At 46.4% G+C, this 20,000-nt stretch overlaps 2 protein-coding genes across 3 annotated transcripts in view; both read left to right on the top strand.

The window, feature by feature from the left end:
• Positions 1 to 19,935, top strand: part of LOC105048479 (protein POLLEN DEFECTIVE IN GUIDANCE 1) — a 20,747-nt gene extending 812 nt beyond the window's left edge. The window contains exons 2-11 of one of the 2 annotated variants that reach the window (XM_010927785.4): positions 2,483 to 2,634; positions 3,114 to 3,217; positions 3,906 to 3,994; positions 4,153 to 4,226; positions 4,307 to 4,457; positions 4,539 to 4,706; positions 16,834 to 16,931; positions 17,047 to 17,169; positions 19,340 to 19,408; positions 19,500 to 19,935. In XM_010927785.4, the coding sequence (XP_010926087.1) occupies positions 2,483 to 2,634; positions 3,114 to 3,217; positions 3,906 to 3,994; positions 4,153 to 4,226; positions 4,307 to 4,457; positions 4,539 to 4,706; positions 16,834 to 16,931; positions 17,047 to 17,169; positions 19,340 to 19,408; positions 19,500 to 19,700 (1,229 nt within the window). In that variant the 3' untranslated portion in view covers positions 19,701 to 19,935. Of the gene's footprint in view, positions 1 to 2,482; positions 2,635 to 3,113; positions 3,218 to 3,905; positions 3,995 to 4,152; positions 4,227 to 4,306; positions 4,707 to 16,833; positions 16,932 to 17,046; positions 17,170 to 19,339; positions 19,409 to 19,499 lie in introns of both variants that reach the window. The other variant, XM_073260176.1, reaches the window with a different exon arrangement.
• On the top strand, positions 7,186 to 10,743 carry LOC140859053 (uncharacterized). The gene is made up of 2 exons (XM_073260307.1): positions 7,186 to 9,655; positions 9,779 to 10,743. Exon 1 carries the CDS (start codon positions 8,076 to 8,078, stop codon positions 9,651 to 9,653), a length of 1,578 nt encoding a protein of 525 aa, XP_073116408.1. The 5' UTR covers positions 7,186 to 8,075; the 3' UTR covers positions 9,654 to 9,655; positions 9,779 to 10,743.
• Positions 19,936 to 20,000: the final 65 nt, after the last annotated feature.

Here is a 20,000-nt window from a genome sequence, read left to right as displayed (position 1 = left end):
AATACCAATTAGTTATCAGTATATGATCACTCAAGATGGCCAAATTTTGTGTTTAATGTGCAGTGACCCTCATTTTGCTTTTTGATTTTATAGAGTAATTGACGTCCGAAAGAGTTTTACTACGGCATCTGCTAGCAGTTCAGAACTGGGGAAATCTTAGCATTTTTAGTTCTGTATGTCAACTAGCATGACTCTGGTACATGCTTAGATATTTTTTTTGTCATCCAAGGGGTTGTGATGTACTTATGGTTGCATGGATGTGGGCTGAAAACAAGTTGGACACATATTGGATAACAGCGTATCCATATTTCCTTTTCTATATGGTGAATGTGAATGTGGGTGCTAGATTGGATTTAACAATACAAATATAAGAACAGATATAAGTTGGAAACCTTACAGGTAGGATATTATTTGACTTTATGTTTTATTAACTACAAATAAATATATAAGGCTCTCAACTTTCTTTTATTATTTTTCTAAAACAAAAAATTACTATACAAAAAACAAAAGAGATACCATTGTGTTTGATCAATCACTTGACTCTTTACTGGACCCTAATAATTTTGCTGAGTTACATTGACTGTTATGGATGCAATCAACCAAATCAAATATGTCATCCTATGAAAACAAAATTAAATTAAAGACATGATGTTTTCACTTAGTTCACATTGGAGTTCAGGAGAACTATATCAAAGTAAATTAGGATTGCAATGGTATCTAGATAGGTATCTTATATTTGTATATCTATCAAGGTTGTCATATTGCCTAGGAGAGGCTAGGTGCTGGGCTCTTTGTTAGGCCTTAGCTTAAGGTGGAAAGCCCTCCAAGCTTTTAATAGGCATGCCTTTCATCACATACATAAACAAGCATGTGCATATATCATGTACATTCTTTACTCACTATATATGTTTTATGTTTCATGCTTAAATTTTCAAAGATCAAAATCCATGAGAAGAAGGAAAGCAGCAATAACATCACTGTCATTGCAGCAGCTAGCAAGCTGCAGGGCCATGGCTAGGTAGCTAGCAACCTCCACACCTAGCAAGAAGCAAGAGGAGGAGGGCAGGGAAGTAGCAACTATCAAGCTACAAGGTCGCAACCAACACTTGCCAAGAAGAAGGAAAGGAGGAGGGGCCAAGTAGAATAGATTCTAGCAAGTATGAAAGAAGATAAAAATGAGGGGAAGAATGGATAGATGGAGAATAGATAGGAGTAGAAGAAAAAGAGGAGGAGAAGAAGAAGATGAAGACTGGTTTGAAGAAGAAGAAAGAAAATCAAAAAGAAAAAAAATATATACAAACTTGGCACTAGCACTGGCCACTATAGTCACTTTGCCACTAATCATTGCCGATAGACCAGTTGGTAGCTGTTGATGAAGCCATTGGCCATTGTTACATTGGTGATAGTCTCCGTTGCAGTCTCACATGCCCCATATGGTGCTTAAGTAGGGAAAGAAAAGTGAAAAAGAAATCCATAAAAGAAATGCAGTTTAAGTGGGCTTGGCCTAGGCATGCTTGCCACATTAAGTGTCTAGGTGGGTGCCTAGGCAACCATCTTTTAAAAGCATTGGTAACCATTGTCCATATCAAATTTTCTTAACGCATGCAAAAAATATGGATATAGTTATTGTTTGATGCTAAAACTTATGACTATATCACAATAGATTTGGATACAGAAATGGATCCAGACACACATCATCTGATCCATTTGCACCCCTACATGGTTGTCATCCTTGAAATGTCAAGTCTTGATTACATTCTAGAGACTAAGAGAAGTGGGTTTATAATGTGTGAGAGCCACTAAGATTCTCTTGTACTTCTCTCTTATCTTTGTCTTGTCTGTTGTTCTTAATTAAATGCCTGTTCAGAAGAACAAAGTTCTAGAATATGTGACAAAAAAGCTGTCTTCTAGGGTATGGATGCATGAGTTCAGGGATGCAATTGCTTAAGGGGCCCTAGCATTGGGAGGGTTATGTGGAATTTCCCATGACCCCCACAAAAATTAAAATGAATTTGTTAATGAAAAAAAATGTTTGGCTTGTTTCATTCTCCACAATCATTGGAATGTCAATAACTGTTATTTATTTATTTGTCTAAGATGAAGAGAGATAAACCAACCTGCTTGGTTGTTATTCTCATTTCAATGCTTGCTTGTGGCATGTGAGTAATAACTTTATTTACTCATCTTGGAAACAGTATGTTAGTTATCTTGATATGGCAAAGCACGTTGGCAAACTTTTACGTTATTTGAGATTCTAATTATAGTCAAAGACTGGGTATCAAAATTTTCTATAAAGTAAGTATATCCATTGAAAATGTGATTATTGAGCTACCAATGAATATTTTTTCCTTTACCAATATCAGATGTATGCTAACATTTAATAAATTTTGTTGCACACTAGAAGATTTTCTTCTGTTTACTTTTCTTGATCCAGTGCATACTCATAATGGTACATCCATTTGCATTTATGTATTGTTTGCAGGAGTCTCATCTTCGGACAGGTCACCTATAAAATACTTTATGGGAGAGATCTATGGGGGTAACTCACTTAGAAGCACAATATCTGCTGGGAATGAGAAGAAACGTCAGGGGGTCTATAATACCATGTTCCATGTTCCTTGGAGATGTGAACGGGTATACCTGCACTTTTGATATATATAGTTGGATTAGTTATGAATGAGTCAAAGGCCCAATGTTCAGTAATATTTGCAGGGCTTTTTCTTTATTCTAGAGTTTCACTAGAAATTCGGCACAATTTAGTCAATGAAGTAGATATCACATGGTTCTTTTTGTGGTGTTGTACTTGCACAACTAAATTGCTGCTGCTAAGGCAATAGCTTGCACAATCTAGCATTGAGCTATATGTCCATGATATATTACCCTGATCTTATCAAGGTTTTAAATCTTGACCATGCCATTACTGTTCTGACTCCATATTATGTGCTGCATTGACCCGTATCAACATAGAGGTGTTGTCTTGTTTGGTGAAGCATGAGTAGATATTGGTGGACATTTAAGAAATTGCAGGAGTAGCTACAGTCCTTCAGTTTTATCACGGTGCAATGCTTCTTTGTTAGGGAATAGCACCTCTAACATTAATCACAATTTTGCAGCTTATTGTTGCAGGCTTCTTTGTCTGTTTGGATTCATTTCTGTCATTGCTAACTATTATGCCAGCACGAATTCTTATGACCATTTGGAGGGTGCTGCATACCAGGTGGGTTGCAATCTGTACATGTTAATTGTTTTTCTGGAATAAAAAAATTGCGCTCATGGGCCATAAGTCAGTGTTTGCAAAAGTGTTTTTCTATGTTTTATATTGCTTTGTTTATACTTTAACCTTTAAAATTTAGTTCTCTTCATAAATGCTTTATTGATGTACAAAATGGCATCATATAATCATTGAGGATCATAGGAACCATATATTCTCTTAAGTTGCACATAAGATGCCATTGGGTTGACTTCAGTACAGGGTCAAACAAAGACTACATGCCCTATTTAGAACTTATTGCTTAGAAGGTCAGCATTAGTAATACCTATTCTTGAGAGCTGATCATGGGTACACTTGCCTTTGCACTCATCTGAAGTGATTCCATGTGGAGACCATGTTTAGAGATTGCATATTCTTTGCATCAGCGGGACACCCTGCTAACTATAGACTGCTGGAAGTTGAATTACAGTCTGCTTTGCAAGTCGATTTCCTTCAACTTCTTGTCTTGCACTTATAGCAGTTCACCTAATTATCTTCTAGATAGGTTGATCTTTATTGAAGCATAATGAAATGTTACTCCCAGCGATTCTTTCGTTTCACTTTTTTTTCTACTTTCTGGACCACTATTCTGTTCATGCTCCTGATGTTCGCTAACCTTTAAAAGCCACTCATGAAACTAACATGTTCGTGGCAGGCAGTTTCAGAAGCCAAATGCTGCTGAGTTATCAGATTTTGGTTGTTTCATTGTGTTGGCTATAGGAATAATCCCGCTACAAATGACAGGTCAGGTAAAATGTCCATTTTCTTTACATTGCCTCCGATATTCTTGTTACCTGTTTTGACTCCCTTCAGCCATCTGTTTGGTCACCTTCTAGCAATATAACCTTTGTAAGCATTATGTTAGTACATCATCACTTTGCAATTGTTTTCTTGTGCATCAGATATCAGCCTGATATATCATATTATACGTGGACAAGGAATAATCAAACTCTATGTGGTATACAATGTATTAGAGGTGAGAAGACAAAATATAGTATTTTGTATACATAAACGATTTGAATACTCACTGATATGGATTTTTCAAATTCATGACAGATATTTGACAAACTCTGTCAATCTTTTGGTGAAGATGTTTTGCAAGTTCTCTTCAATTCTGCAGAAGGGCTTTCAAATTGTTCACCAGACAATATGATCTTTCAACTGATGAGGTTCATTTTGGATGAAGCAATAGCCATCATTGCATTTGATATCCTTTATGATGGATGGTTACTTTTTGTTTTCATTTACATGGATAAATTTCTGAATTGCATTTCCTTAAGTAGGATACTTGTCCATTCTTTCATCTTATTGGCTCAGGCTATCACTTTATCAACTTGTATTATTGGCCACAACAATGCTTTGCTGGCTCTACTGGTGTCAAATAACTTCTCTGAGGTTAAAAGCAATGTATTCAAACGTGTTAGCAAAGAAAACCTTCACAGTTTGGTATACTATGGTGAGTCAGTTTCTTTATTTTTCTTTTCTTCTTAATTCTCATTGAACCAATAAAAGGAAAAGTGGGGCTGGCTTGCTGTCATTTGCCCTTTGTAAATTTATTGTTTTGGCATGTTATTTATGTTCTAGTCTTAGTTGAGTTGAGTTGAGTTGTATGAGGATTCATGAATCTCATCCAAATAGTTGGAGCACACTCTGATAATTATTTCTTTGGAGAAGCTGCAATCAACAAAGTTTTGCTCATGGGGTCAACTAGGGGATGGACTGTGTGCTGTACTTTTTAACATCTCATTTTGATCCTTGTTGGTCAAGATTGAACCTAATGATCAAGGAACCAAATACTAAGCATTTCTCATTGCTGGTATAGTATATGATCAGTTTGTACCTTTGTCCGCCTAATCCATGCAGTTTTGGCATTTGAATTGACACACGAGCACTTTATTGCTTTGCTAGCTTGATAGTAGTTCATAAAGCATCCTCAAACTATAATTGGTCATTATCATTATGTTGTCCGTGATCATCCTTGGATGGTATTGGCAATTGCACATGATGCTAGTGTTCTGAACCATTTCTAACATAGTCAAACACATAAAATATAATTTTTTAAAAAACCTTTCCTGCTCCAATTTTTCCTATTGCTTAAAATTTTCTTAGGTTTTTTGTTGTACTTAATCATCTTTTTGTTTGTATAATTTAGCTAGCATATTCAATTCCTTGGTCATGGCATTCTAGCTAGTAAAACATCCATGTCGATATGGTACACATATTGGCCAGGGCTGATATTACACCCAATACTGGTATCCAAACCCTTATATGTGATTTACATGAGATGGAGGTATTGTAAATTCCATCCCAACTTGCTTGAACAGTAATAGGGGCCTAATGGATATTTTCTATTGCATGTGGTTTCATTCACAAGATTTCAATCTCTCCTTTGCTAAATCCTGATCATAAGATAAAAACCCAAATGAATTGCACATTAATAATCAAGATTCATGCCAAACAAGCTCCTAAGCAAAGGATCATCTGATATTCTTATATCAAACTTGGACTTTGGGAGCATCACATAAGAATCTGAATTCAACTTTTACCAAGCAATTTGAAGATCTAGATGTAGGTGCATACATTTGAATGTGCATTTGTGTGGACATGCACAATTGCTGTTGTAAGTATGAGTTGCTTCATTCCTTTTGTTCCCCTTTTTGTTTACTCATGCATGCAATGTATGTATTATAGATATATACATGTATCTATGCATGTGTGTGTTTTGGTAGCCTACATGTATATATTTAACAGACACGTAAATATCAATGACAGAGGTGTTGGTGCCATCAGCATGCCGGCTATGGCACAAACCATGCCATTTCAAAATGAAAACAGCTTTTGGTTTGGTATGGGTGGTACCGAGTTGTAGCGTGGCATGGCATCATCGGGTTGGATTGGCACTTGAATTCTTGTTACATACACATAGCTATGTATGGACACCTTCAATTTGTGTTAGGGGTGGTAATCGGATTAGGTTGAACAAGATATGGATCGTTGGATCCGGAACGAGGCGATGTATCCGGAAGCTCATCTACTACTCTATGACATTTGGAGGTCCCTTCGTATCCCCACCGTGACGTCTGTTCAGCACGTCTTTCGGGAGGCGAACAGAGCCGCGGATTGAGTAGCATCTTTTGTCATCGAGCATACCGGTGATTGGATCTGGCGTCAAAATGATGACTATCCACGGACATTTTGATTTTATGGGCTGTACTCACTTTAGACTGGTGTGATCGTCCGCTTGTACTAAAAAAAAAAGATATGGATCAGGTTAGATATATGATAGACCAAAAATTTATTAACTCAAACCCGACCTATTTATTAAACTGGTCAAAAATCCACATTCAAACTTGAGTATTTTATTAAACAAGGAATCTAGTTCAATCTACAATAGATCAAAATAAGTCAAATTGGTTAAACAGTTAGGCGTTGCCACCCTTAGTTTGTGTGCTCGATTGGTTGAGTCATCAAATTTTCTAGCAAAGATTTAATATTTTAGTATGTAGACCAATTCTCTCTCTCTCTCTCTCTCTCTCCCCCCCTCCCTCTCACTCACATATGTATATAATATATGCTCGTGCATATGTATATACTGTTCGCTTTCCTCCTTGAAGGATTGAGGCCTCAATCCTACTGACATAAAATCAATGATGGAAATTCTATATGGAGGATCAATGCACCATTGATCATGATTTACATCATAAAAACTTCCAACAAACCAAAACTCAAACTATTTTGGAAATTGTTGGGTATAAAATACCCACGGCTGAAACCCTCAGCAGAGCCGACATCAGAATGGTTCCGCCCGGACTCCTACGGGAGCCGGGCTCCACCGCCGACATCAGAATGGTTCCGCCCGGACTCCTACAGGAGCCGGGCTCCACCGCCGACATCAGAGTGGTTCCGCCCGGACTCCTACGGGAGCCGGGCTCCACCGCCGACGTCAGAATGGTTCCGCCCGGACTCCTACGGGAGCCGGGCTCCACCGCCGACGTCAGAATGGTTCCGCCCGGACTCCTACGGGAGCCGGGCTCCACCGCCGACGTCAGAATGGTTCCGCCCGGACTCCTACGGGAGCCGGGCTCCACCCGCGATCCTGCTCCACTTTTTATGGCGGATTCCGCACAGTTTCATCATTCCCTGACAGGCCACAGCAGCCGTCGCCGCCCTGCTCCACCTCTCATAGCAGGTTCTGCACAGCTCCACTACCCCCTGGCAGGCCGCAGTAACGGCCACGAATCTGCTCCACCCCCTGCGACGGATTCCATGCGATTCTCCCAGCTGCTGGCAAGTCACGACAACGGATGCTGCTCCACCCAGCGTAACAGATTCCACGTGGCAAGCCACGATGATGCCCACGCGTCTACCCCACTATCTTTTGCAATCAATTTCCCTGACTGCGGGCGGCCCACTACCAGACGGTTACAAACGTCGCCATCGGCCCGTTGCCTCCCCCGCCTATAAAAGGGGACCCAGATACGTTATTCTCGAAGCCCTCTTTTCTATCTCAAAACTCTGCTAAATTCTCCATTCGAGCACTCCATTCTTGTTGAGGCAGAGAACTGACTTGAGCGTCGGAGGGTCTTGCCGGAGCAACCCCACCTCCGGTTTAGACTTCCCTTGCAGGTCCCGACGACGGCGACCGCGGCTTCTCCGACTCCAGCTTCCCCGGCGCGAACAGATTTCTGCACCAACAGGATTGGCGCTAGAGGAAGGGCGGCGACTCTTCGCACCACCCTTGTTCTTAAAGGAGTGTTCTACGGGGCTGTCTCCGACTGTTTTCCCGTCACCCGCTCCCAATCTTCCCCCGCGAGATCAACATTCGATGCCTCCGCGCAGGGCGTCCACCCGGCGGTCTACGGCCTCCGCGGCCAGATCTCGAGCTCCGGCCTCCCCCCCAGTTTCTCAGCCTCCTCCCCCTCCGGCGGCGGCGGTCGGCGCGGAACAGTTTGACTTGCTGGCGCAGCAGGTCAAGGGACTCGTCGAAGCCGTGCAGGCAATGCAGCAGCAGCCGCAGGCGTCGGCGCACCCGGAGGGGGCATCTCCGGGAGGCCAGAACCCGACGGCGGGGCGGGCCACCTGGGCCAGCCGCCCCGTCCTTCCCGGGAAGGCGGATCCGAGAGTGGAGAGTCCTCCGTCGGATCACGACTCCACACCTGGCAGATCCCTGCCCCCGCTCCTCCAAAGGACCCTCGAGACTCGAAGTCGAGAGGATTTCCTGGACCGGAGGCTCCAGGAGATGAACCGGCGGATCGAGGAACTCCGCCACGCGCCTCCCGCTTATGGTGAGGATATTTGCACTGACCCTCCTTTCTCCCAAATGATTATGCAGGAACCGATCCCGCCGAACTTCAAGCTTCCCCAGTTCGAAAGCTACGACGGGACGACGGACCCGGTTGACCATCTGGAGGCCTTCCGGACGATGATGCTGCTCCACGGCGCTCCCGACGCCATCTTGTGCCAGGCTTTCCCGTCTACGTTGAAGGGAGCGGCAAGGAACTGGTACTCGGCTCTGAAGTCGGGTACCATATTTTCCTTCGATCAAATGAGCCACCAATTTGTGGCTCATTTCATCAGCAGCCGGCGTCCCCGGAAGGGTTCGGAGTCCCTCATCAACATCAAGCAGAGGGAGGGGGAGTCCCTCCGGGCCTACATCAACCGCTTCAACATCGCGGCGTTGGAGGTCCGGAATTTGGACCAGTCGGTTGCCATGGCCGCCCTGAAAGGCGGCCTTCAGAAGAATGACCTTCTGTACTCCCTGGAGAAGAAGTACCCCAGGGATTTTGCTGATCTGCTGGCTCGGGCTGAAGGATACGCCCGAGCGGAAGAGGCCTTCAGAATGAAGGATGAAGAGACTGCAAGGGAGCGTCAGGCGGGAGATTCTGGCAAGCCCGCAGTTGAGAAGAGGCCGGGGGAAGCCCGGCCTCGCTCCCGATCCCTTCCTGGGCACAAGCGCGCCCATACTCCTCCCCGGGCACGCAGGCAGAGAAGCCCGGACAACAGGTTTCGGCGGGGTTCCCCGCCAGGGAAGTTCCGCAGCTACGCCCCCCTCAACGCTTCGAAGGCCCAGGTACTGATGGAGGTCAGGGAACTGATCCCCAGGCCGGAGAGGATGCGCACGCACCCCGGGAAGCGCAACCCCAACAAGTTCTGCCTCTACCACCGCGACCACGGCCACGACACCGAAGAGTGCATCCAGCTCCAGGACGAGATCGAGGAGCTCATCCGGCGAGGTCGGCTCGACAGATTCATCCGCCGCAGGCCTGAGGGTAGAGGAGACCGGCCAAGAGCCCTCCCACCGCCCGAACCGCAGAAGAGGGAGGAGCAGCCCGGGGACCGGCCTCCTATCGGGACCATCGACTCCATCGCCGGAGGGCCTCAAGGAGGAGCGGGAAAACTGTAAATGTATTGCTTACTATTTCGTTTTGAATCTACTTTTCTTTCTAGCTAACGCACTCCTCTTGCTTAACGCGGATGTATTATGACTGGATATGACCTCTCCAAAAACAACGGCCATGTCAGGAACAGGAGGAGAACCTCGTCCTGACATGAACAGAGTCAAAGGCCCGGTTCTTTTAGACCGGATGGGGGGAGAGGCCTTACAACGCCCTAATGTGCCCCCACAGCCCTGTTAGGGACAGGAGGAAAACTTCGCCCTAACTTGAGCAAAGTCAAAGGCCCGGTTCTTTTAGACCGGATGGGGGGAGAGGCCTTACAACGCCCTGATGTGCCCCCACAGCCCTGTTAGGGACAGGAGGAAAACCTCGCCCTAACTTGAGCAAAGTCAAAGGCCCGGTTCTTTTAGACCGGATGGGGGGAGAGGCCTTGCAACGCCCTAATGTGCCCCCACAGCCATGTCAGGAACAGGAGGAGAACCTCGTCCTGACATGAGCAAAGTTGAAGGCCCGGTTCTTTTAGACCGGAGGGGGGAGAGGCCTTACAGCGCCCTAACGCGCCCCCACAAGCCAGGCTGATGACGAGAACCTCGCGCCGGCTCAAGCAAAATGGAAGACCCGGCCACCTACGGGAGCCGGGTACCGCCGCCAAGGTAAACTTCACCCGGACTCCTACGGGAGCCGGGTTCCACCGCACAGGGAAGCTTCACCCGGACTCCTACGGGAGCCGGGTACCGCCGCCAAGGTAAACTTCACCCGGACTCCTACGGGAGTCGGGTTCCACCGCCCAGGGAAGCTTCACCCGGACTCCTACGGGAGCCGGGTTCCATCGCCCAGGGAAGCTTCACCCGGACTCCTACGGGAGCCGGGTACCGCCGCCAAGGTAAACTTCACCCGGACTCCTAAGGGACCCGGGTTCAGCCACCAGGAAAGCTTAGCCCGGACTCCTACGGGAGCCGGGTTCAGCTCCCAAGAAAGACTTCGCCCGGGCTCCTAAGAAAGCCGGGCTCCATCCGCTACTTCACCAGCAAGGGTTAAAAACGGTGGCGAGGCTCGGCCACATGACGAGATCGGATGGAAGGGAAGAGCCCTTACTCACGACGACCTTTAAGCCAAACAGGCCAAACAACGAGAAAGGGTCAACGAACGACAATATTAGTGCTACGCGCGGACAAGGTAACACAAAATGCCTTTTTCTCATTTCCGATATATGTACTACAGGACCAGGACGGCCAGAGAAGGAGGGACAAAACGACAAAAAAAAAAAAGGGAGAGGCAGCTACAAAAAGGGAGTGTCTACAAAAGAACTCTAAGGAGGTCCTGCTCCCTCTAACCTAGGGTGATCACCACCATCCCCCAACCAAGACTGCCTCAAGCTATCCACGGTTTCCTCTAGTTCTTCCTTCTTCTGCAGCATATCCTGGAGCGCCTGACGGAGTCGCCAGCTCTCAGCCTCCGCTTCCCGATGCCACTTCCGCAAAACCTCGGACTCCGCCTCTGCGTCCGCGACGGCCTTCCGCTCAAGTCCCAGCTGGATTTTCACTTGTTGTAGCTCGGCCGTCTTCTCCCCAAGTGAGGCAGAAATCCCTTCGACAGTGCCTCTCAGGGCTTGGAGCTCTTCGTTATCTTGGGCGTTAGCAAGCTGCGCCCTAGTAACCAGCTGCCTCTGGAGACGAACCACCTCGTCCGCCGATCGATGGAATCTCCCCTTGTACTCCTCTACCTGTCGACGCCAGCTGGCCCGCTGCACATCGTGGCTCATCTCGGCATCTTGAAGCTGCTTCTGGAGGTCGGAAACTTTTTGTGACCATATCTGCTCATCCCGCGCCGTGAGCCGGGATGAGTTTCCTTCCAGCTGGCCGATCCTCCTCTTGGCAGCCGACAGCTCCACTTTAAAGGCGCTGATCCTGGCTTCTTGAGCCCAAGTTCGGTCACTGGCGCTCTTCTTACATTCCTCAAGCTCTTCTGTGAAGCTTGCCTTCCTCCGACTGTAGTCCATGATCGCCTTCACTTGAATACTCCTGAAGTGGGCGGCCTCGGCAGCGGCCTCGGAGTAGCATTTTTTCGCCTGACGGAGCTCGCCTTCCGACTTCTTCAGCTTCCTCGTCAAGTGGAGGACCTCCTTTTTCAACCGTCGGATGGTGGACTTCAGCGGGACCCCCAGGGGCAAGGGGAGTGCTTCAGCGAGATACTGCCATCGGACGAGGCAAGCGTCAAAGACCGATTCGTTACGAGAAGAAAGGCCGGAAAGGAGCAGAGGGAAGAAAAAATCATCCACAAAAAGAAATTCGGCTTTATGTGATCTTGAAGACAAATGAAAAGGAAGCATGACAACAAAAGAAAGATACAAGGTCGGAGGTCTCAGACCTCGGGAGCGGGGGGTGGAGAGTTCGGCGCGGGGGGTGCAACTGCTGTAGCGGCGGGCGAGGGGCCGGCCTCGTCGTCGGACTCCTCCAAGAATTCGAGGCCAAGATCGGGATATCTGCTGGCCACCTTCTCCCGGCAAAGCTCAAACCCTTTGGTAAATGCCTCCAGGCCGAACTGGACGTTCAGCTCCCTCATCTCCGCGGAGGCCTTGAACTCCTCCACCGCAAGGGTCCTGGCCTCCGAAACCAGAACCGGAGTTTGCTCGGCCAGATGGGCGACCTCGGCCTCCGCCTTCCTCACCGACTCCTCCAGGCTCCGTCTCTCCGCCTCCCGGGCTTGTCTCTCCTCCTCCCGGGCTTGTCTTTCCTCTTCCCGATCCTGTCTCTCTCTCTCCAGGGCCTCCCGGAGGGCGGCCACCTCGGTCGTCTTCGCTTGAAGATGGGCAGCCTCGTCCCGGCAGCGCTCCTCCGCCCGGAGAAGGTCCCTTCTCGCGCGGCCCGACGCCTCGACATAGGCGAAGAGCTGGTGCCCGATCTGCAAGGACGGATAGAGAATTACAACAAAGACCGAATAATCATGCAAATAAACATCCGCTTACCTCAAGAAAGGATCCCAGAGTATCCCAGGCCCGCTGATCGGGATCGGCATGGTCGATCCTCTCCACGACATCGGGCAGAATGCAGCCGTCGAGCAGCCGCCTGATCAGAGCCTTGTCGTTGAAGGGGTTCTCCGATCCCCCCTCGGAGCAGACGGACTCGTCTGCGGCAGTTCGGTGGCCGCTCGCCCTACGGGCCACCGATTTCCTTCTCTTCCCCACAGCGGGCGCCTCTGCGGGGCGGACCTCCGGAATGGGGACCTCGGTCGGCGGGCTCCTTGAGGGAGCCCGGGGGACCACTAGTTCGGCATCCGAAGGAATGTCAATGGCCGGGGTCGCCTGGACGGGCGCGACCAAGCTCGACTCTCCCACCTTGGCCCTCTTCGCTGAGCCGGAGGTCGTCGCGCCCTTCCTCTTCTGGGCTCTCATGGACTTGGCGAGCATCCGCGTGGCTTCGGCGTCCATTGCTAAAAAAAAAAAAAAAAAAAAAAAAAAAGAGGGGGGGAGAGAAGAAGAAGAAAAAGAAGCAACATCGATCAGTCCGGAGTCAAAAAAAAAAAAAAAAAAAGAAAAAAAAAAGAAAAGGGAGAGGAGAGAAAAAATAAACAAAAAGAAGGCGAGAAAAGGTAAATACTTGCTGGATCCTGGGGGCTCAGGCCGATGTTGAAAAGAAGCGGCTCCCTCAGAAGGTTAGGAAGGGAAGGAGCGGGGTAGCTCAGAAGCTTTTGGGCGGCCTGGAGGTCGTCCTCTCCCAGGCTGGGAGCCCGGCGGACGGAATCCCTCAGAGCCCCCCAACGGGGCAGACCTAGTTCTAAGGTCGGGCAGTAGACAAAGAGGAATTTCCCCTTCCAGTTGTGAATCGAAGAAGGGGCGCCCTTCAGCAACCCCTTCTTACCGAACTGAGGGGAGAAGTACCACCAGTCCTTCGCTGAAGGATGGCGTTTGAAGGTGTAGAAATGCCTGAATAAGGAGAGGGATGGCTGGACCTCGGCTATATGGCAGAGAGAGAGAAATCCTATCAAAAACCTAAAGGAATTCGGGGCAACAGAAGCAAGTGAAATATCTAAAAAGCGGAAGAAGGCGGCGACAAAGTTTGGGAGCGGAAGCCGAAGCCCGGCACGAAAGGCCTCCTGGTACAGGCAAAAGCGGCCAGGAGGGGGAGCGCTGGCCCTATCAGAGGGGCCAGGGAGCTCCAGGTCGTACTCCGCAGGGACCCCGTATCGAGCCCTTATCAGGAGAAGTTCGTCCGGAGTCGACGAACACGAGATGGCGCCCGGCGCGAAAACCGGGCGAGGCCCTGCCCCGAGCGCGGGTTCATCCGCGGAAACGGGGGCCTGGGGGTTCGAAGCAGAAGAACTCCCAGAACTTACGGGGACAGAAGATTCAGAAGACATTTTTTCTTGGGGGAAAAACCTAAAGGGCCCTAGAAGGCAAATCGAGAGGAGAACGAAACGCCAAAGGTCAACTCGGAGGAAGACACGAAGAGAATGAAAAGACGAAAGATCCCTAGGCGGTGAAAAGAAGGTGGGCACTAACCTATCTTGCTCTGAGGACCCGGGGGCGAGAGACGGAAGGCGCCTACGGCTCGAAAGGGCGTTCGCGAGAGCAGACTCTCAGGGAGATGACAGACGCCGGCGAAAATCAGAAATGGAATAGGACGCCTGAAGGGAGGAGGACGGGTTTAAATAGACCCTGAGATCCGGCGCCATAATGATCTCGAATCCCCCCAGGCCAGTCCGCGCTCGACACGTGTCCCACTCCCCGCGGCAGATGACTAAAGACGGCTGGCGGTTGGCAGGGCCATAATTACGCCGTACCTGGGCCAGTGTACCTGCGGGATTCTCGAAGCGCCCCCTCGTATCGCCCCATCTCGAAAAGACCCCGGCACGCGCTCATTTAATGCCAAAATATCCGGAGGCGGCAGTGCGCAGAATTCGAAGGGACGGTTTCAGCTATGTCTCTCTCCCTCTCTGTACTTCCTTCGTTTGAAATTCAAACTCGGAAGTAGGGGGACTGGTGTTGGGTATAAAATACCCACGGCTGAAACCCTCAGCAGAGCCGACATCAGAATGGTTCCGCCCGGACTCCTACGGGAGCCGGGCTCCACCGCCGACATCAGAATGGTTCCGCCCGGACTCCTACGGGAGCCGGGCTCCACCGCCGACATCAGAATGGTTCCGCCCGGACTCCTACGGGAGCCGGGCTCCACCGCCGACATCAGAGTGGTTCCGCCCGGACTCCTACGGGAGTCGGGCTCCACCGCCGACATCAGAATGGTTCCGCCCGGACTCCTACGGGAGCCGGGCTCCACCGCCGACGTCAGAATGGTTCTGCCCGGACTCCTACGGGAGCCGGGCTCCACCGCCGACGTCAGAATGGTTCCGCCCGGGCTCCTACGGGAGCCGGGCTCCACCGCCGACGTCAGAATGGTTCCGCCCGGACTCCTACGGGAACCGGGCTCCACCGCCGACATCAGAATGGTTCCGCCCGGGCTCCTACGGGAGCCGGGCTCCACCGCCGACGTCAGAATGGTTCCGCCCGGACTCCTACGGGAGCCGGGCTCCACCCGCGATCCTGCTCCACTTTTTATGACGGATTCCGCACAGTTTCATCATTCCCTGACAGGCCACAGCAGCCGTCGCCGCCCTGCTCCACCTCTCGTAGCAGGTTCTGCACAGCTCCACTACCCCTGGCAGGCCGCAGTAACGGCCACGAATCTGCTCCACCCCCTGCGACGGATTCCATGCGATTCTCCCAGCTGCTGGCAAGTCACGACAACGGATGCTGCTCCACCCAGCGTAACAGATTCCACGTGGCAAGCCACGATGATGCCCACGCGTCTACCCCACTATCTTTTGCAATCAATTCCCCTGACTGCGGGCGGCCCACTACCAGACGGTTACAAACGTCGCCATCGGCCCGTTGCCTCCCCCGCCTATAAAAGGGGACCCAGATACGTTATTCTCGAAGCCCTCTTTTCTATCTCAAAACTCTGCTAAATTCTCCGTTCGAGCACTCCATTCTTGTTGAGGCAGAGAACTGACTTGAGCGTCGGAGGGTCTTGCCGGAGCAACCCCACCTCCGGTTTAGACTTCCCTTGCAGGTCCCGGCGACGGCGACCGCGGCTTCTCCGACTCCAGCTTCCCCGGCGCGAACAGATTTCTGCACCAACAGAAATCATTTGCCTATGCATCAAATGGTCCAAAAATAAACTGTTTTAATGGCTTGATATGATGTTTTGCATGATTTATAATATGGCAGTATCTAAATATATTGGATGCTGGTTCATACATGTTATATGATGTGTATATCATAATCAACATTGTGGATTATCAATTAGTGCCTGGTCATATAGTGAATGCTAAGATTACTACTACCATCCATTTTTTGTGCCCAGTTGATGCATTAGTAGGAGGTCAAACACATGATTTTTGGTTTATAGGTACTTTTGAGGATATAGATAATGATCAATTGTGTCAATTTCAAATTAAATTGTCCATCACTGATTTTGCATCAGTAGGATTGAGGCCTTTATCCTTTTGGAAGGAAATAGTCACTCTCTCTCTCTCTCTCTCTCTCTCTCTCTATATATATATATATATATATATATATATATATATATATATATATATGTACACATACACATACATGTACACATAGATATGGATATGTACATAATACATCCATACATATACATACACTACATGCATGCATGCATACGCATATATCTATATCTATACGTACATAGTCATGCTACACAATTTACTATAACTCCTTGAACAAGGAGTTAATGATTTTAAAATCACCTATAGGCCATCCAACTTATAATCTACATTATAGAAAAAGGTCTAGAAAGCAAAATTCATGTACTTTGGTGGCCTTTAATCTATGCATCAAGTTGTTATGAAAATGAATGATATTAACTGTACTAGTGTAGCAAAACATATGACAGGACATATAAATTGAAAATCCACTTGATGGATCATGATCTACATATGTTAAAATATGTGTGGATTTAATTCACTAGATTTTGATGATTAGGTTATGGTAAAATGTAGTATCATGCTATTAAAACGGTCTATTTGGACACCAACTTGATTATTAGGTTAGAGACCGAGATTGTCTATGTACCTATATGTGTGTGTGTGTGTGTGTCTGTTAAAATAAATAATCTGATTTCTGAAATCATGGATCTTACCTTTTTCACTGTTGATTCTTATATCCAGATATCATTGAGAGGTTCCACATAACAACTTATGTGTTGTTTGTGCTATCTCAGAATATCTTGGAGGCTGAGGGACCCTGGTTTGAGAGTTTTGCTATCGTAAGTTTGTATTTTACTATAAGTATGGTTTTGATTACCAAAAGAGTGAATGCATTAGAACTTGTCTTATTGAGCTTATATCACGGCTAATTTTTTTTAATATTTAATCCCCCAGGATGTCCTCCAGGTTTATTTGTGTGAAACATTTATTGACACAATCAAGCATTCATTTCTTGCGAAATTTAATGAAATAAAACCCAGTGCATACTCAGAGTTTCTAGAGGACCTTTGCAAACAGGTAAATCTGCAATTTCTTCTACTAAATTTTTCTGCATGTATCCATCCTAAAATTAATTACTTCATTCTTCCTTTTCGGGCTGTAGAATATTTTCGTAACATATCCAGCTTTGAAGCTAAATCGGCTGTAATATATATGATGGAGTTATATTTTCTTAAGCGTAAACCTTTTTAAGTGTATATGTAGTTATGAACAGACAACATGACATAGACATGCATAATAATTACTTCAAAAACTTTAGTGAGAACATCTTGATAAAACTAGGGCAAGTTCTTTATACTTCTGGTTAATTTTGGAAATATTAGTTTTAGGTTGCACCAATTGCACTGCATGTATGTTCCTATGCAAGCAAAACCAGTACCTCGTGGATATTTAAAATTAATATTTGGCTGAAGTTAGTGAATGGAGATCAGTGCATTGAGAGGACATGGTTTACTTCCAAATTCTGGTTAGCTGTCTGTGCTATCTCCCCTCTTTGACAAGAAATTGATGCAGGAAAGCAGGTTGTGAGTAGTTTGGGCAGAGTTGTTCGCAGCGTAATTCTGGACTAGGGAGCAGAATGCGTCTCAGGGCTCATACAAGATTCCCAGCACTATTCTCATTTTCTGTTTTGGGCAGGATTTTTATAACTAATACCCAGCTATCCTCAATTTAAAGTGCAATGATTAGTTACACACACACACACGCACGCACGCACACAGAGATTATATGTATAAGAGAAGAAAAATCTTGATAATGTTCAGTGCAGACCAAGAAACTAATCCATTCTAGAAGAGCAGTGCTAGATTTTTTTGATGAAACAAAACGTTTGATATTGAGGAGGTTGACAAAGTTGTCCATGTGATGGACTCCAACTTATCATTTTGGTTCATAAAATTAATTATATGAGATTGCATATCTGGAAAAGAAAAATATAGTAGTTTTTTTTTTTTTTTGAAAATCAACACCAGTCTTAGGAAACCAATTTGCGCATTTGCCAGAAAGTAGTTGGAGGTTATATTCTTGCGGGAAAAGATGAGATGTAATCTGCTAATACATAACTCTGTCTTTGTATATCGTCTGAATCTTTTGCCTGAGACAATAATCCGGAAAGACCTGAACTCCAAAAAGATCCAATAAACTGTTAGTAACAGCCAACTAATCTGGTGGTTATTAATATGCCAATGAATGGACCAGGTCAACGTCCCCTTTTCTCAATAAGAAAAAATTTTAAAAAACTTCATCAAAAGGAACAAACCATTCAATGCTTACTAATCTAGGTTTCAACTTTTCTATCATTGTAGGTGAATTTGTTATGGATATTTAGAAGTGACAATGCTTTCTATGGTAAATGCTACATTGCAATTATCGGGGGAAAGCTTTTTAAAAAGTGGAAATAAAAGTGAAAAAAGAAGCTGGCTTCTAATTGAAACTGATGGTCAAAGAATATTATTTCCAGTCCTCCTCTTAATTTTAAATATATTATATAAAATAATGTAGAGTGAGATGAAAATATGTTTTAGAAGTACACTTATGTGATTAGCATGTCTATAAGGCTAGAAAGGAAAGTCTTAGAGCAATATGTCATTCTACATTGTATGGTTTTAAATGTTCCACAATTTAAGGGTTCTAAATATAAAAGCCAAGTGTTGTATGTATGAGAATGTTAAGGTTGATGTATGGTACAATAAACAGAGGATGAAAGCAACTTTGAGTACGCATGTAAGTTATATATTGGAGACGTGGCACGCTGAGAACCAACTGAGATGGTTTTAGCATGTGCAACTTTGACCCGGCAAAATAACAACGCTTATTTGATATTCTTGGTTAAGGCATCAATTTTTACCATTACCAAGTCACATCAGCAAATCTTTCATGTTGATTAATACTCCAACTGCACCGCTTGCCTCTTTTGACTTTTATGTTCTTAGTGCAAGAATCAGATGAGCATTAGCCAAAATTTACTGCTCTTGTGGATTTGCATCTACTGCTGGTGTATTAAATTGAGGTAGTTGGTTCAGAATGAGCAAAATTGTGCCTTTTCCATCTATGTTGAATGAATCTTTCTTGGTCTTTAGTTGGCTATGCATTTTTTGTTGCTTTCCTGTTTTAAAGAATCTTGAACTAGTAGATTCTTCTGCCTCTACCAAGAATACACAGCTCATGGTTTGTTTTCTGTGATCTTGTTCAGACTCTGAATGAGAAGCCTAATGAGCATCGGAAAGACCTTACTTTCATTCCTCTTGCACCAGCCAGTGTGGTAGGTCACTGCAACCAGTATGTTGATCCATCGATGACTACTAGTTGGTTGTGTTTATATATCAGAGAACTATTCTCTATGTTGCTTGCAGGTCATCCGAGTTCTAACTCCAGTCTATGCGATTGTTCTTCCCTATGGTCCACTCCCATGGAGGATATTCTGGATCATCTTCTGGTCAAGCCTGACCTACATCATGCTTGCCATTTGCAAGATGCTTGTAGGACTGAGTCTTCGCCGCCTTGCCACTTGGTACATTAATCAGCGGCTTGAGAGCAAACAACATGTGGACTGATACTTTGCTTGGTCTGATCTGAGTGGAAGTTCTCTAGCCTGGGGTTTATGATGAGGGTTCCATCAAGCAATGCAACATCACCAGCCTACAGATAGAGGTGCTCACCAGACGGAGCAGTTTCTTGCCTTCATATTAAGTTGTGCATAAATTATGCAAATCAAAATGTACCTCTGTGCTCCAATCCTTGTATCCATTGAGATCAAACGCCCAGCATCTTGCTTGAATTTTGCTTTTATATGGCTGCAAATCCCCAGGTGATGATAAAACGGAAATAGTCCTGAAATCTGGCAGATCTCCCTT

This window comes from Elaeis guineensis, chromosome 7, assembly GCF_000442705.2.
Source record: "Elaeis guineensis isolate ETL-2024a chromosome 7, EG11, whole genome shotgun sequence".
Taxonomy (NCBI): Eukaryota; Viridiplantae; Streptophyta; class Magnoliopsida; order Arecales; family Arecaceae; genus Elaeis; species Elaeis guineensis.
The sequence above is the reverse complement of the archived record's forward strand: the minus strand, read 5'-3'. Positions and strand labels throughout refer to the sequence as shown.

Bases quoted from the DNA above. Each gene is read 5' to 3' on its own strand.
- LOC140859053 (XM_073260307.1), top strand. From the start codon at position 8,076: ATGCCTCCGCGCAGGGCGTCCACCCGGCGGTCTACGGCCTCCGCGGCC.